The sequence below is a fragment of the Leptosomus discolor genome, chromosome 3, assembly GCF_034619465.1.
Source record: "Leptosomus discolor isolate bLepDis1 chromosome 3, bLepDis1.hap2, whole genome shotgun sequence".
Taxonomy (NCBI): Eukaryota; Metazoa; Chordata; class Aves; order Leptosomiformes; family Leptosomidae; genus Leptosomus; species Leptosomus discolor.
The window spans coordinates 2,859,983-2,874,528 of record NC_141393.1 but is presented as its reverse complement, the minus strand read 5'-3'; the positions used below and the strand labels follow the sequence as shown (position 1 = coordinate 2,874,528).

Sequence of the window (14,546 nt, the reverse complement as noted above, 5' to 3'; positions counted from 1 at the left end):
AGATGACATCATCTTTTTGTGAGAATCAAGAACTTCTCTGGTATTACAAAACAACTCGATTTTATTTTTGGCAGAACTAAAAAAATCGTATATTTATCTACATTGTAGTAAAAACAATGATTTTTTTTTTTTTTTTCCTTCATATATTCATCAACGCATCGCAACCAAACCAGGACGCGGGCATGAGGCGACCCTGGGCAGGAGGCGCGGGCACCACTGCTCTGCCCCAGTGGGGGGAAAATGGGGGGAAAACCCCACACCAGAGCACGAAAAGCACCAGAAAAGATGCACTTAAACACAAGTTTTCTCCTCCTCCTCCTCCCAGCAAACACAGGAGCGGTCCCTTTCAGCCCCAAGCGGCCCGGCATCAGCGAGTAACCCGTTTCCAAAAGGTGGTTGCCGAACACGAAAGATTACTATTTTGGGACACCTTTTACAAGGATGTTTATTCATATTAAAGCAGAAACCAACTCATAAATGCTTTTTTATACACGTGTGCGCCTGTAAAAGACAGTATGGAACAACTCAGAAAGAAAAAGGCTGCGAGAACGATCCTCACTGAAGTCTGCGGTAACTTTTACAGAGTTCGTGGTCCCTAATGTCTCCCCACCCTCCGTTTTTCACATGAGGGGACAGGGGTGCCATGGAGTACCTTTTACTGACACTCATCGTTTCGGGAAACAGGTACTGTTGGTTGCTGTTCAAGAGAGAGTCGATTTTGGCACTCTGGGTGGACGGTCTGCAGGATTTCTTGTGGTGCATGCCGCAGTCCCCCGTGTGAAAAATCCTGGGGATTTCGGGAACCAGCACTTTCCAGAACTTTGGAAGACAAGAGACAGTCAAGTGCTGCAGAGTCCAGTCCCAGTTGTAGTCATCGTAGGTGCAGAAGGCGTCCGTGCACTCGATGAGCTTCTGGTAGGTGTCTCTGCCGAAGGCCATGCCCATGTTGTGCTCGGTGGACTTCCACGTCTTCATCTCCACCTTGTCGGCGCGGCCGGCGAAACCGCCGCGGACGGGGCTGTAGGTGCCCAGGGAAACGATCTGGCACTCGGGGCACTCCTGCTCGCGCAGGGCCCAGAGCTTTTTGAGGACGTGGTAGAAGTCGGGCGCCAGGTAGTGATCCTCCTCCAAGAAGAGGACGGGCCCGGCGTGCTCCCGCAGCGCCCGCACCCGCTCCCAGACGAAATGCAGCTTCCACCACCAGTGGTGCTTGGTCTGGGAGAAGCGAGCTTCGCGGTAGTGCCCGAAAGAGTCGGGGTACTCGGCGTTGATGCAGCCCAGGCGCAGGGCCGCCGCCTTGCCCACGTCGCGGGGACAATCGCGGGGGTCGTGGCCGGGGAATTCGCGGGGGTAGAGTTGGATGCTGAAGGGGAAGAAGACCTGGAGGACGGGGCAGAAGTCCACGCTCGCCGCCAGCCGGTTGAGCTCTTCGGTCCACAGGTCGTGGCTCAGCACCAACAGCACGTTCTCCACTCCCGCCGCCCTCCGCAGCGACTCCAGCAACAACCGCAGGTGCTCGGCTCGATCGTGCACCTGCACCACCAGCACCACGTCGGCGGCGGAGGAACGCGGAGGGAAGCGCCCGGCGTTCCGCACCGGTTGGTCGAAGTTCAATCGGTAAACGAGCGAACGGTAACTCAACGTCCCGTTCTCGCTCAGCACCGGCGCTACCGGAGAGACACTGGAGACGTTAACAGCGGAACGACGCGGTGGTTCGCTGACCCGCGGCGGGTCCCCGGTGATACCGGTACCGCCCCGTTGCTGCTGCTGCTGCTGCTGCTGCTGCCGCCTCCGCCCGCCGCCGCCGCCGCTTCCCCACAGCGCCAGCGCACACACCGCCAGCGCCAGCGCCAGCAGCAACACCTTCCGCTTGTAGATCCGCAGCCGCATCCTTCCCCGGCGGCGGCGGCCGCCGTTCACCGCCGCCCTCCCGCCGCCGCCGCCGCCGCTCCCGCAGGCAGCGCGCGCGCGCCGCCGCCGCCCCACGCGCACACGTCGCCTCACGCCATAGGGTGAGCGGTGGCAGGGACGGCGCCGTGCTATTGGGCGGCGGCGGCGTCGCTCGGAAGGGCTTCCGCTGGGGTGAGGGCGGGGGGGGGTGGGGAAGGCGGGGTTGCGCAGGCGCAGCGGCGCATTGGGCGGGAGGCGGGCGGCGGTGCGGGTGGCCTCGGAGGGTCCGTCCCGCAGCGCCGCCCGCCTCTCGGCCCCGGTCTTTTTCCCGCCGAGAGATGCTTTGCTGTGATTGGCCAGCGGTAATTGGGGGTGGGGGGGGTGTGTGGTCATTAAGCCAAGCGCGTTGGAAGTGGCAGGAATGGGGCTGGGAGAGGAAAATCCTTCAGGAGGCGGCAGAGTGAGGGAGGAGGTTGTACAACGGCAAGAAGGAGGATGATAAAATCACCCGCAGTTTGCCAGAATGACGGTGATAATTGTGGATTTGGGCGCGTGACGCGTGAGAGCATCAGGGCAGAGTTGGAAGAAGGTGGGAAATAATTCTGCGATTGCCAGAAGTTTAAAAATCAGCCTAGGACTGCGAGAACCCAAGGGAATAATTCTGGGGTTGGGAGGGTAAGATGAAACCAGGCTAGACGTGAAAGAATAATAAAATTCTAGAATAAGAAATGAATTCTAGGCTTGCGAGGCTAACAAATTCTGGAACTGCGAGAACAGATTTATTCTAGATTATAGACAGGAATAATATAGAAGAAGAAAATCATTTAGAGTTGCAAGACTACAAGAAAATAATTGTAGTGTTGCAAGAGTAAGGTGAGAAAATTCTAGAATTGCTAGAATAATACGTTTAAAAGTGACTCTAGAATTGCAATTAAAAAAATTCTAGAATGTCAAGATAAAGTAAGTCTAGAATTGCAAGACCACCACATTTAAAATCAGCCTAGAATTGCAAGAATACCAAAAAATAATTCTAGGATTGGAAGAGTAAGGTAAGAAAGGAATTCTAGGATTGCAAGAATAATACCTTTCAAAATCACTAGAACTGCAAGAACACAAGAAAATTCTAGAATTGCAAGAACACGTTTAAAAATTACTCTAGAATTACAAGAATACAAGAAAATCTAGGATTGTGGGAGTAAAGAAAGAAAAATTCTAGCATTGCAAGAATAAGAAGCTTAAAAGTCACTAGAATTTCAAGACAAGAAAATAGTTCTAGAATTGCAAGAGTAAAGTAATTCTAGAATTGCAAGAATAACACATAAATAATTCTGTAATTACAAGAATAATACATAATTCTAGAATTACAAGAAGAGCAGACAGTAATTCTAGATTTAGAAGAATATAATTACAATCATTCTAAAATTACAAGAATATAATAAAATAATTGTATAATTACAAGAAGAATACGAAATTCAAGAATTACAAGAATAGCAGTTCTAATTAATTCTAGATTTGGAAGACTAATCTATAATAATAATTCTGAAGTGACAAGAATAATAATTCACAATTACAGTTGCAGGAATGACTCTTGTCATTCGGTACTTTGTGTCCCAGCCCTTCTCCCTTCTCTCTTCACGGGCTGGCCGCGAAGTTTGGCGACAGCTCCGCGCCCCGGCGCCTGCCATCAGGTGCCCTCACCCATAGCGGACCCTGCGACCCACGGGAGGAGGGGAGCTCTACCCCTGCAGCCCCACGAACCCGACAGCCGTCCTGGTGGGTCACAGCGTAGGGAGAAACGCGGTAAAGGCCGCAGAGCGCCGGGGCGATGCAAAGGGGTATCGGCCCGGCAGCACGGGGCCCGTTGCAGAAGGATCCGCCCTGCCCTTGCCCTGCTTGCCGCGGCGTTCGGGGGTATCAAGTCGAGATCTGCCATCGGGGCGTCTTCCCCCGGGCGGGACGGCGAAGTGCAGGTTTCGGGTGCGTTTCAGAGCGTCTCGCTTCAGCCATGGCCCTCAGAGTCCGGGTGAGAGCCACGGGCTGCTTTAATCCGGTGAGACGAAGCCCCGCGGTGCTCGACTCCGCACTGTCCGAGGCAAACGCCAAACTTCTTGGGCACGGCCTTAAGGGAAGGGAGCGGAGCGATGCTTCTGTGTTTAGGACGCTTTTTTAACGACAGTTTCACAGCTTGACCTTTTCTGACCACAGCTGGGCTTGGCATAACTCCCCAAGTTTCTCCGTATCGCCCAGGTACAACTGGTGGTTTTCAAGCGAGGCATTAAAACAAAAAAAAAAGCCCTCCTTAAAAGAGAGAGGCTGGTCTCTGCGATTAGGTTGGTTTGATTTGATCAGATCATGTTGCTACAGATGGGAAACGCTACGTAAATGGCCCCGCAGAGCTCCCCACCTGTATGTTAAATGAGGTAGAACAGTTTCTTACACTTAAGTTTTTGCCTGGTCCCATTTTCTCTACGAAAAGCCCAAGGCACGGCAGTCGGGCCACGCACACGCGGTATCAGACAACAGACAATCCCTTGCTGCCTCTGGGATGAAGCTGCAATTTAAAACACCCAACCCAGCAGCATGTGCAGAGCTGACAGCAAAACATTCCCGGACAAGAAGCCCCTTCCCGCAGTTCGCAGCCCCCTTCCCATGCCTCCACGAGAGGCTGCGCTCTTCACCTTGGCCTTGAACCCCCCCCAGCTGATCCCTCCTCCCAGCACAGCAGGGCTCGGGCCGGACTCCACAGCCTCCCCCTCGCTCGCAGGTGCGGATCCCTCCTCCGCCCGGGCTGCACAGCCACCCACACGTCTCCCTCTCAAATTCCTGAGGGGTCCCACAGGAGGCCAAAGTTCCCTGCCTACCCCACTTCCCTCCTCTTGATCCCACCCTCCACCTACGAGGTATTTTTCCAAACGAGTACTCTTCGGGCGGCTGCAATCAGGACGAGGTCTCGCTCCCTTTCCAACAGCATCAGCATGGGGCTATTTAAACCTCCTGGGGTCACCTCTGCAGGGCTTCCCGCAGATCGGTGTCGAGGTGAAGAGGCACCCTTGGCTTCCCCCTTCCCCAGCCCTCTGTAGTTGAAGAGCAGCGTAGAAGGGATGATTCATCCCGATCTTCCTGCAGTCGCTTCAAAGCTACTGTTTTGCAAATACTGTACGAAAAGAACACAGTCAAGTTATTTGGACATTCACAGAAAGTTTTACTGACAATATTTCTAGAATAAAGGTTCCTCTTCCTCAGGAAAACGCAGCTCTTGGCCTTGTCAGAGCAAAGCCCTTCAGCAGGCGTGCCCCAAGATTTATTTCTGCTGCAAACGTCTCACATTAGTCAAAAGAGTTTGAAACTGATGATTTTTAAACTGCGGATGAAGGTGGTGCTCAGGCAGGAGACCTTACGTCATACCTGCCAGCCAGTACGTTCTTCCAAAGCTGCCGCCGCCTCTCGGGCTGCTCCTCGTGCTGCACGTCGTGTTTTGCTGGAGCTTGAAGCCCAGGCGAGGGCAGTCCTGCCCTCAGTAACTACAAAGGTCTCCTTTTCCCACTGAAACCGCACAGAATCGCCCCAGCGGTGTACTTATCTGTGGCCCAAGAGATGCAAAGCGTGTCATTCAGTCAACACCGCTTCAAAACTAACAGCGTAACGTGCTCCCTCCAAGCCAGCACACATCCCAGGGGCGGGGATGCCTCAAGACTTCCCAAGGGAATTTTGTTCCAAACTGTTTCCGCGCCCCAGCCACGGACCGGCCGAAGACGTGAAATAAGGGTGTGTGGCTACTCTCTAGTATTTCGGCATCTTCACCGGGGAAGGAGCTGATCTCTAGAATACCCTGGATGAAAAACTCATTAGAGAAAACACAACTCACGTTGGGTTTCAAAATTTATTAAATTGACACAGTGAACAATTCAAGAATCTTTAAAACATGAGAGTTACGAAACGGAAGTTTAGGTCACATGTTTAAAAAAAGACATTTCTCGTATCACAAAGAGATAAAACCAAAAGGACTTGCTCTGGTAAAAACCCAGCACTGCTGGTCCCTGCTTGAAGTGAGAATGCTCTAACAGAACTTTTTGAAGAGAAGCACCCGGAATGACATGACCCGCTTTGAACTGCTCCCACCGTCATTACTCCTCATAGCAGCCGACCGAGTCGCTCTCGAGTAAACGAGTCGGGAGAGTCCAGGCCGGTGGTGAAGCCAACGCAGGGGTCTTGTGCGGGCAGAGGTCAGAGCCCCCAGCGTCAGCGAGCGAAGCAGTCTGACCTGCCCTCACCTGCCTTCCCCTTGCCAGAAGGAACGACTCGCGCCACGGAACAAAAGAAAACAAGTCGCCATGCTCCGAACAAAGTCACAGTTAACAGGGAAAAGCAAGCAAAATACATTCTAAGGAAGATTCATTCAAGCTAAGCAGCGCTTTTTATTCCAACCAAAGAGAGATTCTAGCGGTGGAGGAACAGTCAGGCCAAGGACCAGGCTGAGGGTGCCCCTCGCTGCAAGACTGACGCGCAGCAAACGCCCCGTGACAGCACGTGTGCGTAACAAGCAGAAAAGAATGTCAGGTTCCTCCGTCGCTGGGCAGAACTTCAGGCAGAGCTTTCGACCCAGTAACGGTCACCCGTTACTCTGCAGGTACCTGTCCAGGAACTGGGAGTAGCAGTCAAGAGAACAGAAGTAGCAGATGATGGGGGCTTCCGTACCTCCCATGTTATCCACGAGGACCACGGTGTGAGCTACGTGATGGAGGTTCATGGTCACCGTGATCTGAATGAAGCTGCTCAGGCAGGCGCTTCCACACTGGCACGTTTTGGCCACTTCCAGATCTTCGCAAAGGTGAGAAGGGAGGAGGTGAGAACCGTAAGGGATTCTGTCGGACAAGAGGAGCGAGTGTGAAGTCACTACAAAATTAACCCACGTCACTCCAGCGCAGTGACTCGCCATATGCACCAGCTGGGCAAAACACCTTTCTGAGACCACAGACAAGGCAAAATTGAAATTTGGTACCGGACTGGTTAGGAATTTAATGCCACTTTCCAAGACGGTCACTGAAGACACATGCAGCCGTGTCACTGACCCCTAAGTACCAAGGACCTGAACTCCAGGAGACGCTGCAACGAGAACCAGGGATTTCACACAAATCCTAACAGCCCGTGTATAGAGAACCAGCGAATTAAAAAGAAGATTAACGAGACAACTGGGCACCTACCTGCTCTTCCCTCACATTACCCAGGAAGATCTCTATATTTCACCCTGGCCTGACAAAACACCCACAATTTACTCCTCGCTCTCTAACGTGAAGAAGTGGTAGCAGTGTAAAAACACCGTATCCACAGGAAACGGGAGATAAAACGAGCCTTTTTACAGTGGTACTACATTGCAGGCAATTTCTCTTGATGGAGTGCTCTTTTCGTCCCTCATGTCAATAACGACATCCAGAGACAGGAATGAGAATTGCTGCTTTTTCAACTCACAGCAGAGTGGCTCTGTGTTTGGGGTACAAACGAAATAATTGCCCTCACGTACTTCAAAGCGTGGGTATCCCCAGTGCCCAGCTGCCGCTCCAGCCACACAGAACAGGTCTCACTGACTCACATCCTGACTACACCTACATACTCCCAATTCTTTCTACACACCGTCATTTACATAGCTAAAGCTCCTGTGGGTTTTTTTTTTTTTCCCCTACCGCAATTTCAGGACATCACATCCGTTTTTTCCGGTCAGGAAAAGCATAATCACAGCTCTGGCACTTGCCCAGAACGCCACCACGAAGACTGATTTCCAAACATTTGCTTTTGCATTTTCCCTCCTTCTGTTTTCTTCCTTTCTCAAGGTTTTTACAACCCATCATCACTCCCGTTCCTCATTCTTTGGTAATTCCCACCTCCAGTGGATGTCAGACAGAACAGAATGTCTGCTGCCTGTTTTTTAGTCTTTTCTTTCTTTCTTTCCCACGTAAGATAATCAAGACCACTCTATGCTGTCTCCTGAAAATCACAGCCCCGTGGGCAAGGGGACTGTCCCCACTGCCCCTTGTCTCACCGACACTCCCGGAGCAGAAAGTGCTTTTTTGTTCCGGGCGGTGCCATTTTCTTACAGCCTGCTGCACGGGGCCAGGGGCTGGGCTAACGACGAGGTATCCTGAGGTGCTCTGGTCATATAACCGAGCACCAAAATCTGACCAGTGTTGAGGGATTATATTCTCTTTAGAATAAAAAAACAACCCATGCCTTAATAGTATTTGTATCAAAACCCACTGCAATTTCTGTCAAGTTGGGAAAGGAGACCCGTGGAGTTTAATTGCTCTAATAAAATCAGCAAGGTCAGAAGTGGGTGAGATTTGCAGCAGAACCTTTGGTGGCTCAGCTCATTTCCAGGGCGTGCCCTGCATGCCTGCGGACACCTTTAGCACAGACTTCTGAGCAATTAACCCAGGTTTACAGGGCGCTCCCCACCCCCGAGGCAGGAATGGGCACAGAAGGTAGATTGGGAACACTTCAAGTCTGTCTCTCACCCCCCTTTCTGTACCCGTGACTCTTTTCCATCTTCTTCCTCCCTTCTCCACCCAGAACAGGGTGGGAGTAGCAGCAGCTGGTACCGGGAGGTTCGCAGGCAGAGCTCTGTAAGCGGCGTGGGGGAAGGGGGGAAAACTGATAACGAACAGCAGCCTGGCAAGGATGACTTGGTGAAATAATAATTTTAAAATTACCTCAGAACTTCTCCGGGTAAGAGAGAACCCCCTCCCTCGAGAAGCCTGCAGCAGGTAACGCCAACTCCAGCGTGACACCCCCTGAGAAGCCACCTCACCTAGGCAGAGGTGGCGTCACCCGAGAAGGGACCTTTCTGACACTACTCAGCTTTCCCACCTCCAGCAGAGGCAGGCCGCCCCGTGTCTGTAACTGGGAGCTGGATGGTAGAAGGTGACCTTTTGCCACCACGCTGTTCTCGCACGGGAGGGGACAGTGACAGGCTAACGGGCACTACACGCAGGTTTAGTGACTTCCATGCGAGCCCAAGATGAAGGGCGACCACGTCTGAAAGCCATTTCCAAGCTAGAGCCCAACACAAAATACGATCCGTGCCACAAAACACGCCGTCACGTGAGCTCCGCAGTACAAAACGCCAGGAGGGGTTCAGGGTTGTGGAACTGATCCTCTTTTCCCACGGCTGGGCAAGAATATTCTGCTACAGTGCCCCTGTTTCGTGGGTAAACCCGTTTCAACCTCCAGCTTGCTCTACAGGCTTCCAAGTCACCAATTTCCTGCATTTTATATCTCTATACTGTGTATGACAAAGGGGTGATTTTACAAGGGTAAAAGCAACTTTAACCTTACGATTTTTAACAGCTGAAGAGCAGTAGCCACTGACCGGAGAAAGAACAACAACGTCAGGAGAGTTTAGACTTGACCGGTTTGGCACAGGATAGGTGCAGTGTGTACCCATCGTGCCCTTACCTGTAATTGACGGTTGCTCTTGCAGCACACTCTAATAAAGTCAATGGGATTTTCAGTTGTATGTTGGGAACGAGCGGATTAGGCTGTTCGAAAGGATTTCCAAAGAGATCCAAGTTCTCAAGACAGAGTTTCCTAAAATCACTGGGTAGGAAAGGAAGTTTGTTTCGAGCTGCCGACAGAAAGCGTAGATGATCTAACTGGCCAATCTTGAACGGCAACCTAATCAACTCATTGTCATCGAGCTTTAAATTAACGAGTTCTCGCAGCTGGCAAAACTGAATGGGAAGTGCTTTAATTTTGTTTTGGCTGAGGTCCAAGAACTGAAGGGATTTCTGAAGGGTGGAGTTGCACAGAGCCCCGCTGAAGGACTCCAGGTGATTGTCGTGCAAATTCAGCTCCTGAAGACAGGTCAGGTCACCAATAGTAGCCGGCAGCTGCTTAATATGGTTATGACTTAGGTCTAGTTTTCGGAGTTTCTTCAAACAAAGCACCCGCGTGTCGATCCGAGCGAGTTTGCAGTACGAGGCTTGGAGATGCTCGAGGGAGTAAGGAAAGTTTTTGGTGAGAGGATAGTCCCTTCTTGAAGTTATGATCATTTTTGTCTTGGGTTTTTCGACTTCTGAGGTCTTTGCTGGTACCAGTGCTGAGAGCGGGAGAGCTCCTATGTCGGTCCCTTGGTGAGCCAGTCTCACAGCTGAAAGGAAATTCTTTAAATTGCTGGCATTTGCCTACAGGAAAACACAAATGTGGAATTAAAAGTTCATTATTCTCGCGCTCGTTTGTACTAACACTTTCTGAACTATTTTGCACACGTACTAACTCAGCAGGGCAATGAAATGGGCAAGGGAAACAACTCGGGCTAATTAGGGTGACGTGATGTTTGCGGTATTTAAGAACAAACGGCAGGCAATTTGAATGAGACGTTATGACCTCTCTGAATAATCTAGATCAAACAAACCGTGCTGCATTACTCAGGAAAGGAACAAAGCACTGAATTCACAGCTGAAAATAAAGTCCAGAAAAAAAAAAGCCTGATGCACTGTGATCTTCCTAACCTGCAACACGATAAAGGGACAGTTTATAGAAACACACATGGGGAAAGCAGAGATCTAAAACTCGAGGCAATAATTGCTGAAAGTTGCTAGGAAGGAAAAGGATGGAAGCTGAGGTTAGATTTAACATGAAGGTGGGAAGCTTCGAGGCAGGTTCAGTCAGCGCTTCTGGTCACACACAGCTCTGGCTGGTTGTGCCAGCATCAAACAAGAGGATAATTATTTGCAAAAAACCGACCAATTTTGCTTTAGGTGGGACACAACATAATGGCAGCAAGGACAAAGTGTCAAATTAGCGGAGTATCAGATGACCTGTGTTTTAAATAAAGGTCAAGAAAGCTGCGCTACATCTGCTGTGCTGATATAATGAACTTCTCCGAATAGGAGGCCGACCAAATATTTCTCTTCTAAATTTTCCAGCAAGTCTCTGCTCAAGCTGACGCGCAGCTGACAGACACTAAGCGATGAAGTGAATTCTAAAATAAAAGGCACGGCGCATCCACACACGTCAAAGTCATCTCTCGTTGCAGGAAAGAACAAACTTGGCGTTTTGGCACGGCTTCAAGAGTCGGGAGGTTTGCGTTCCGCTCCCGGCTGTAACTTGCCCCAGCCTAGCGCCACCCACGTCTGCGCCTCAGAAGCATTTTTGCCCCTGAATGTATTTTGTTTATACTAAATTCTAGAGCGTCCAGAACCAGCTTACGTAACGTGCTGTAAACATCTAGCACAGCAGAGCAATGAACCTGGAGACTTCTGGATGCCAACGTGATCCAGAAGTTGCATGCCAAACCCCTTCGTGCCCAAGACCACCAACATGCACGATCTCAGCCAAGGTGACTAAAACATGTAGCTGTGGGACACCCCGTAACTCCATGTCATGTTTCTGAGGGTAACAAACAGCTAAGTAAATTCAGAAGTAAGGAGAAAAAGTCCTCCAGCTCCATAAAGGCCAAGTAAAATACAGAACTATACATCAGAACTGAGTTACAGGCCGTATTTCTTTGACCTCAAAGCGTGAGATGCAACAGATACCCGTTTCTTGTAGCCAAAAGCTCTAGGTTGTTAAGAAGTTTACTGGCTGTTCACGTGACTTCAAAATAAGAATACTTTGTGTGCTGGATCCTTGAGGCAAATTTCCTCCACAATATTTTTGTCAAGGCAATGGCGTATCTGTAAACCTTGTTGTTGAGAAACCTTGAGTATGGTGAAAAAACCACTAAGATGCACCTAAGAAAAAAGCAAAGAATTAGTTGGAAGAGCTCACGGGACAATTTTCTGCCCCAGTCTGGAGTCTCAACCACAGAAAAGGTGTTGGGAAAAGAGGTTAATCTGCATCGATGCCTTACAAGTCCCTTGTTTCAGAGCTGAACGGATGATGGCAAGGCAGTCAGAGCTGATGTGGATTTCAGACCTTGCGTGCAGGGCAGCAGGCACAGGCTTGCTGAAGGGAAAAAAAAAAAACCAACTCCGAGACTTTATTATTTTTGCTCCAGGGTTGAATGCTCCAGACTGATGTTTCTCAACTTAATTTCTGATGTGGCTGAACGCGGCAAATCGCGCTGCCTGGCAGGGTACAAGCAGTGGGGTTTTGCATGGTAATTGCACGCAATCGGGACGGTCATACCTGGAAATCTCCTTTCTACAAAGCTTTTGTTGATCTTTGAGAGTTAAGAAGCCTTTCTGCAGTGAAATCATGAAAGACTAGCAGAAACACTACAGAAAAGTTATCAGTCGTCTTAAATTTGGCTTCCAGATTTGGAGCATTTGAGAGGAATATATCCAAATGAGAGAATATATCCAAATTTGACAGGAATATATCCAAATTTGAGAGGAATATATCCAAAGCCAGTATCACTGGCTTTGGAAGAATTGAGTGGATTTGTTCCTGGAGCTTGACAGTATGAGGGCTAAAAACGGGGAGCAAGGATCCAGCCTCCTCAGAGCAACTCTGGTCATTATTTTAACTCCTGTTTCGTTAGATTTGGTTGAGACTTTCTTTTCAGTCTAACGTCACGGACTACCTTCTCGTACAGAAAACAGCAGACACAGTTCTTAACTAAATTACTCCCCACACCGAAAGAATCATCTGTCACACAGTTTCCTACAGGCCCTATAAATGGCCTAAATTAGACCTTGTAGCCCCAAGACACAGACCTTTCCTCTCCAATTTTATACTACGAGTAGATCCTCATACAACAGGCCTCCTCCGAGACAAAACTTTTTGCCTTCTCACACTTCAGCAGAAACGTTCAGAGTAAAGGAGGCCGAACACGCCGCTATTCTGGATCTAACACAACACACGTGAGTTTTGGTTATTTGCAAGACACGCAGCACATTTGCTTCCGACAAGAAAAACTTCATTTCATTGGATTTGGACACACGCTGCTTCTTTTCTACTGAATCCCGTAAGGCAAAGTGCCATCTTCATCGAATTAAGGCTGCTGTCCTCACCACCACAGCCTTCACCCATGCAAAGTATTTCCAGATCACCACAGCACCGTGCCACATTCTACAAAAACATGGGCTGCCACAACCATGTTCAGGCTTATATTCAGTTATTGGTCTTATTCCCAATAAAATACGTGCTTTTTCTTCCTTGCTGGGTCATATTTGTTTCCTTTTCAGCAAGTCACCGTCCTGAGCACAGATTTGTTCACCCTGTTTCTCAAGCAGACCTGCCCCGAGCTCCCCTCCGCGCCGGCCAGACTGTTGTCAGTGCCTGTGGCAGCTGCAGTTTAAGCACAGCCTGGGCATTTCTCCTTAGACAGGCCCTTTGAGAAAGCATTCTGCTTTTGAGGGAGTAAGTAAGCTTCACCTCTCGTGATTACAGCTGCTCAGTCTGACACCACGGAAACTATGAAAGGATCTCCTTCAGGCCAAAGAATCACAGTTGCAACAGAAAGTCAAAATGATTTTCCAAACAGGCAATCAAGATTATTTGCTTTCATTTACTCATCCTAACTCTAAGGTTTTAGAAAAGCTGTCCCACTTTCCTCTTCTACAAGGCTACAAAAGATTCCTGGCAGAGAAAAAAACCAACTGAGCGTTAATACGTGATATTTTTGTTGAGTTTAGCATTATTAAAACACACTGCAGTTTCCAAATGTCCTATGAACTGTAAATAAACACATTGGCGAGTCCTACTATCAGCTAAGCACTACGACAAGACAGTGCCTATACTGCTGATCCACACCGTGTGTCTCCAGCTTTGACAACCACAGCAGGCATGCTGCTTGTCCACTGAGACAAGAGTATTCTCCATTTTTCTTTCATTAGAAAGACCATAAGCAATAACTGCTTCATAGAATTTAGGGCCAAAGAGCAAAATATTGTATCTGAGAGAAGAAAAAAGTTGTTTCTCTAAACAAGCCACGAAGAACAACATGAACCATGGACTTTTCCTCTCCCACTGTTTCTCCAGAGGGAGCAGAAGGGAGAATCAGAACAGAGCTCAGCAGAGAAGCTGGGCCCAGCCTTCCTGGCACAAAAATGAGGGAGCTCCCTTCTATCCCCCCTGTTGCTGCAGCCTGTTGAGGCCGTACAACGCCAAGCTCCTTCACGCTGCCTCGTTTACACCTCCTCTGCCAAAGCTGTGGCAGCTCAAAGACTATCAAGGTAAGGCACAGTCGCAGGGTGGCATTTGCCAGGCACCCTGGGGACCCACCGGGGCCCCTCCGGCACCCCGGCAAGCCGCCCCGCCGCTCGGTTTCGAGCCCGGCCACGGCACCGATTCCTCCTCGGTGTCCAGCCGCGGCCCCCGCACCCACCTTGCTGAGGCAGACGTCCACGGCGGGCTCCCGGAGGCGCACGGTGGCCTTGCCCTCCTCCACGAACCGGGTGAAGAACCGCTCGATGTTCTCCTGCACCTACGAGGAGGCACAGCGGGAGCTCAGTAGCCGCGGCGGGACGAGGAGGACCCGCCCAGCTCCCCCCCTCCCCGGTCCGGTCCTCCGCCGTCCCTACCTTATAGCGAGCACCGACCCGGTCCCGTGCCGTGCACACCATGAGGTAAACGCCGCCGCTGCCGCCGCCGCCTCCCCGCGCCCGTCCGGGCGGACGGCCGAGCGAGAGGAGCGCCCTTGTCCCGCGGCCGCGGCCCCGCAGCCCGCAGGTGGGCAGGAGCCGGCTGACCACCTCCACCTCGCACTGCAGCCGCAT

The 14,546-nt window shown here is 50.5% G+C and overlaps 2 protein-coding genes across 2 annotated transcripts; both read right to left on the bottom strand.

The window, feature by feature from the left end:
- Positions 1-428: 428 nt before the first annotated feature.
- On the bottom strand, positions 429-1,890 carry MGAT2 (alpha-1,6-mannosyl-glycoprotein 2-beta-N-acetylglucosaminyltransferase). Its single transcript, XM_009958762.2, has one exon. It carries the CDS (start codon positions 1,888-1,890, stop codon positions 556-558), a length of 1,335 nt encoding a protein of 444 aa, XP_009957064.2. The 3' UTR covers positions 429-555.
- Positions 1,891-5,838: 3,948 nt separating this feature from the next.
- LRR1 (leucine rich repeat protein 1) lies at positions 5,839-14,546 on the bottom strand. Its single transcript, XM_086463091.1, has 4 exons — positions 14,352-14,546; positions 14,156-14,254; positions 9,337-10,064; positions 5,839-6,752 (listed from the first exon to the last, which is right to left on the bottom strand). Exons 1-4 carry the CDS (start codon positions 14,544-14,546, stop codon positions 6,500-6,502), a joined length of 1,275 nt encoding a protein of 424 aa, XP_086319217.1. The 3' UTR covers positions 5,839-6,499.

Excerpts from the sequence above, each read along its gene's own strand:
- LRR1 (XM_086463091.1), bottom strand. The coding sequence starts at position 14,546 with ATGCGGCTGCAGTGCGAGGTGGAGGTGGTCAGCCGGCTCCTGCCCACC. Across the intron at positions 14,255-14,351 it reads GGGTCGGTGCTCGCTATAAG|GTGCAGGAGAACATCGAGCG; the intron begins GTAGGGACGGCG and ends GCCTCCTCGTAG. Across the intron at positions 6,753-9,336 it reads AGAGCAACCGTCAATTACAG|AATCCCTTACGGTTCTCACC; the intron begins GTAAGGGCACGA and ends CTTGTCCGACAG.
- MGAT2 (XM_009958762.2), bottom strand. The coding sequence starts at position 1,890 with ATGCGGCTGCGGATCTACAAGCGGAAGGTGTTGCTGCTGGCGCTGGCG.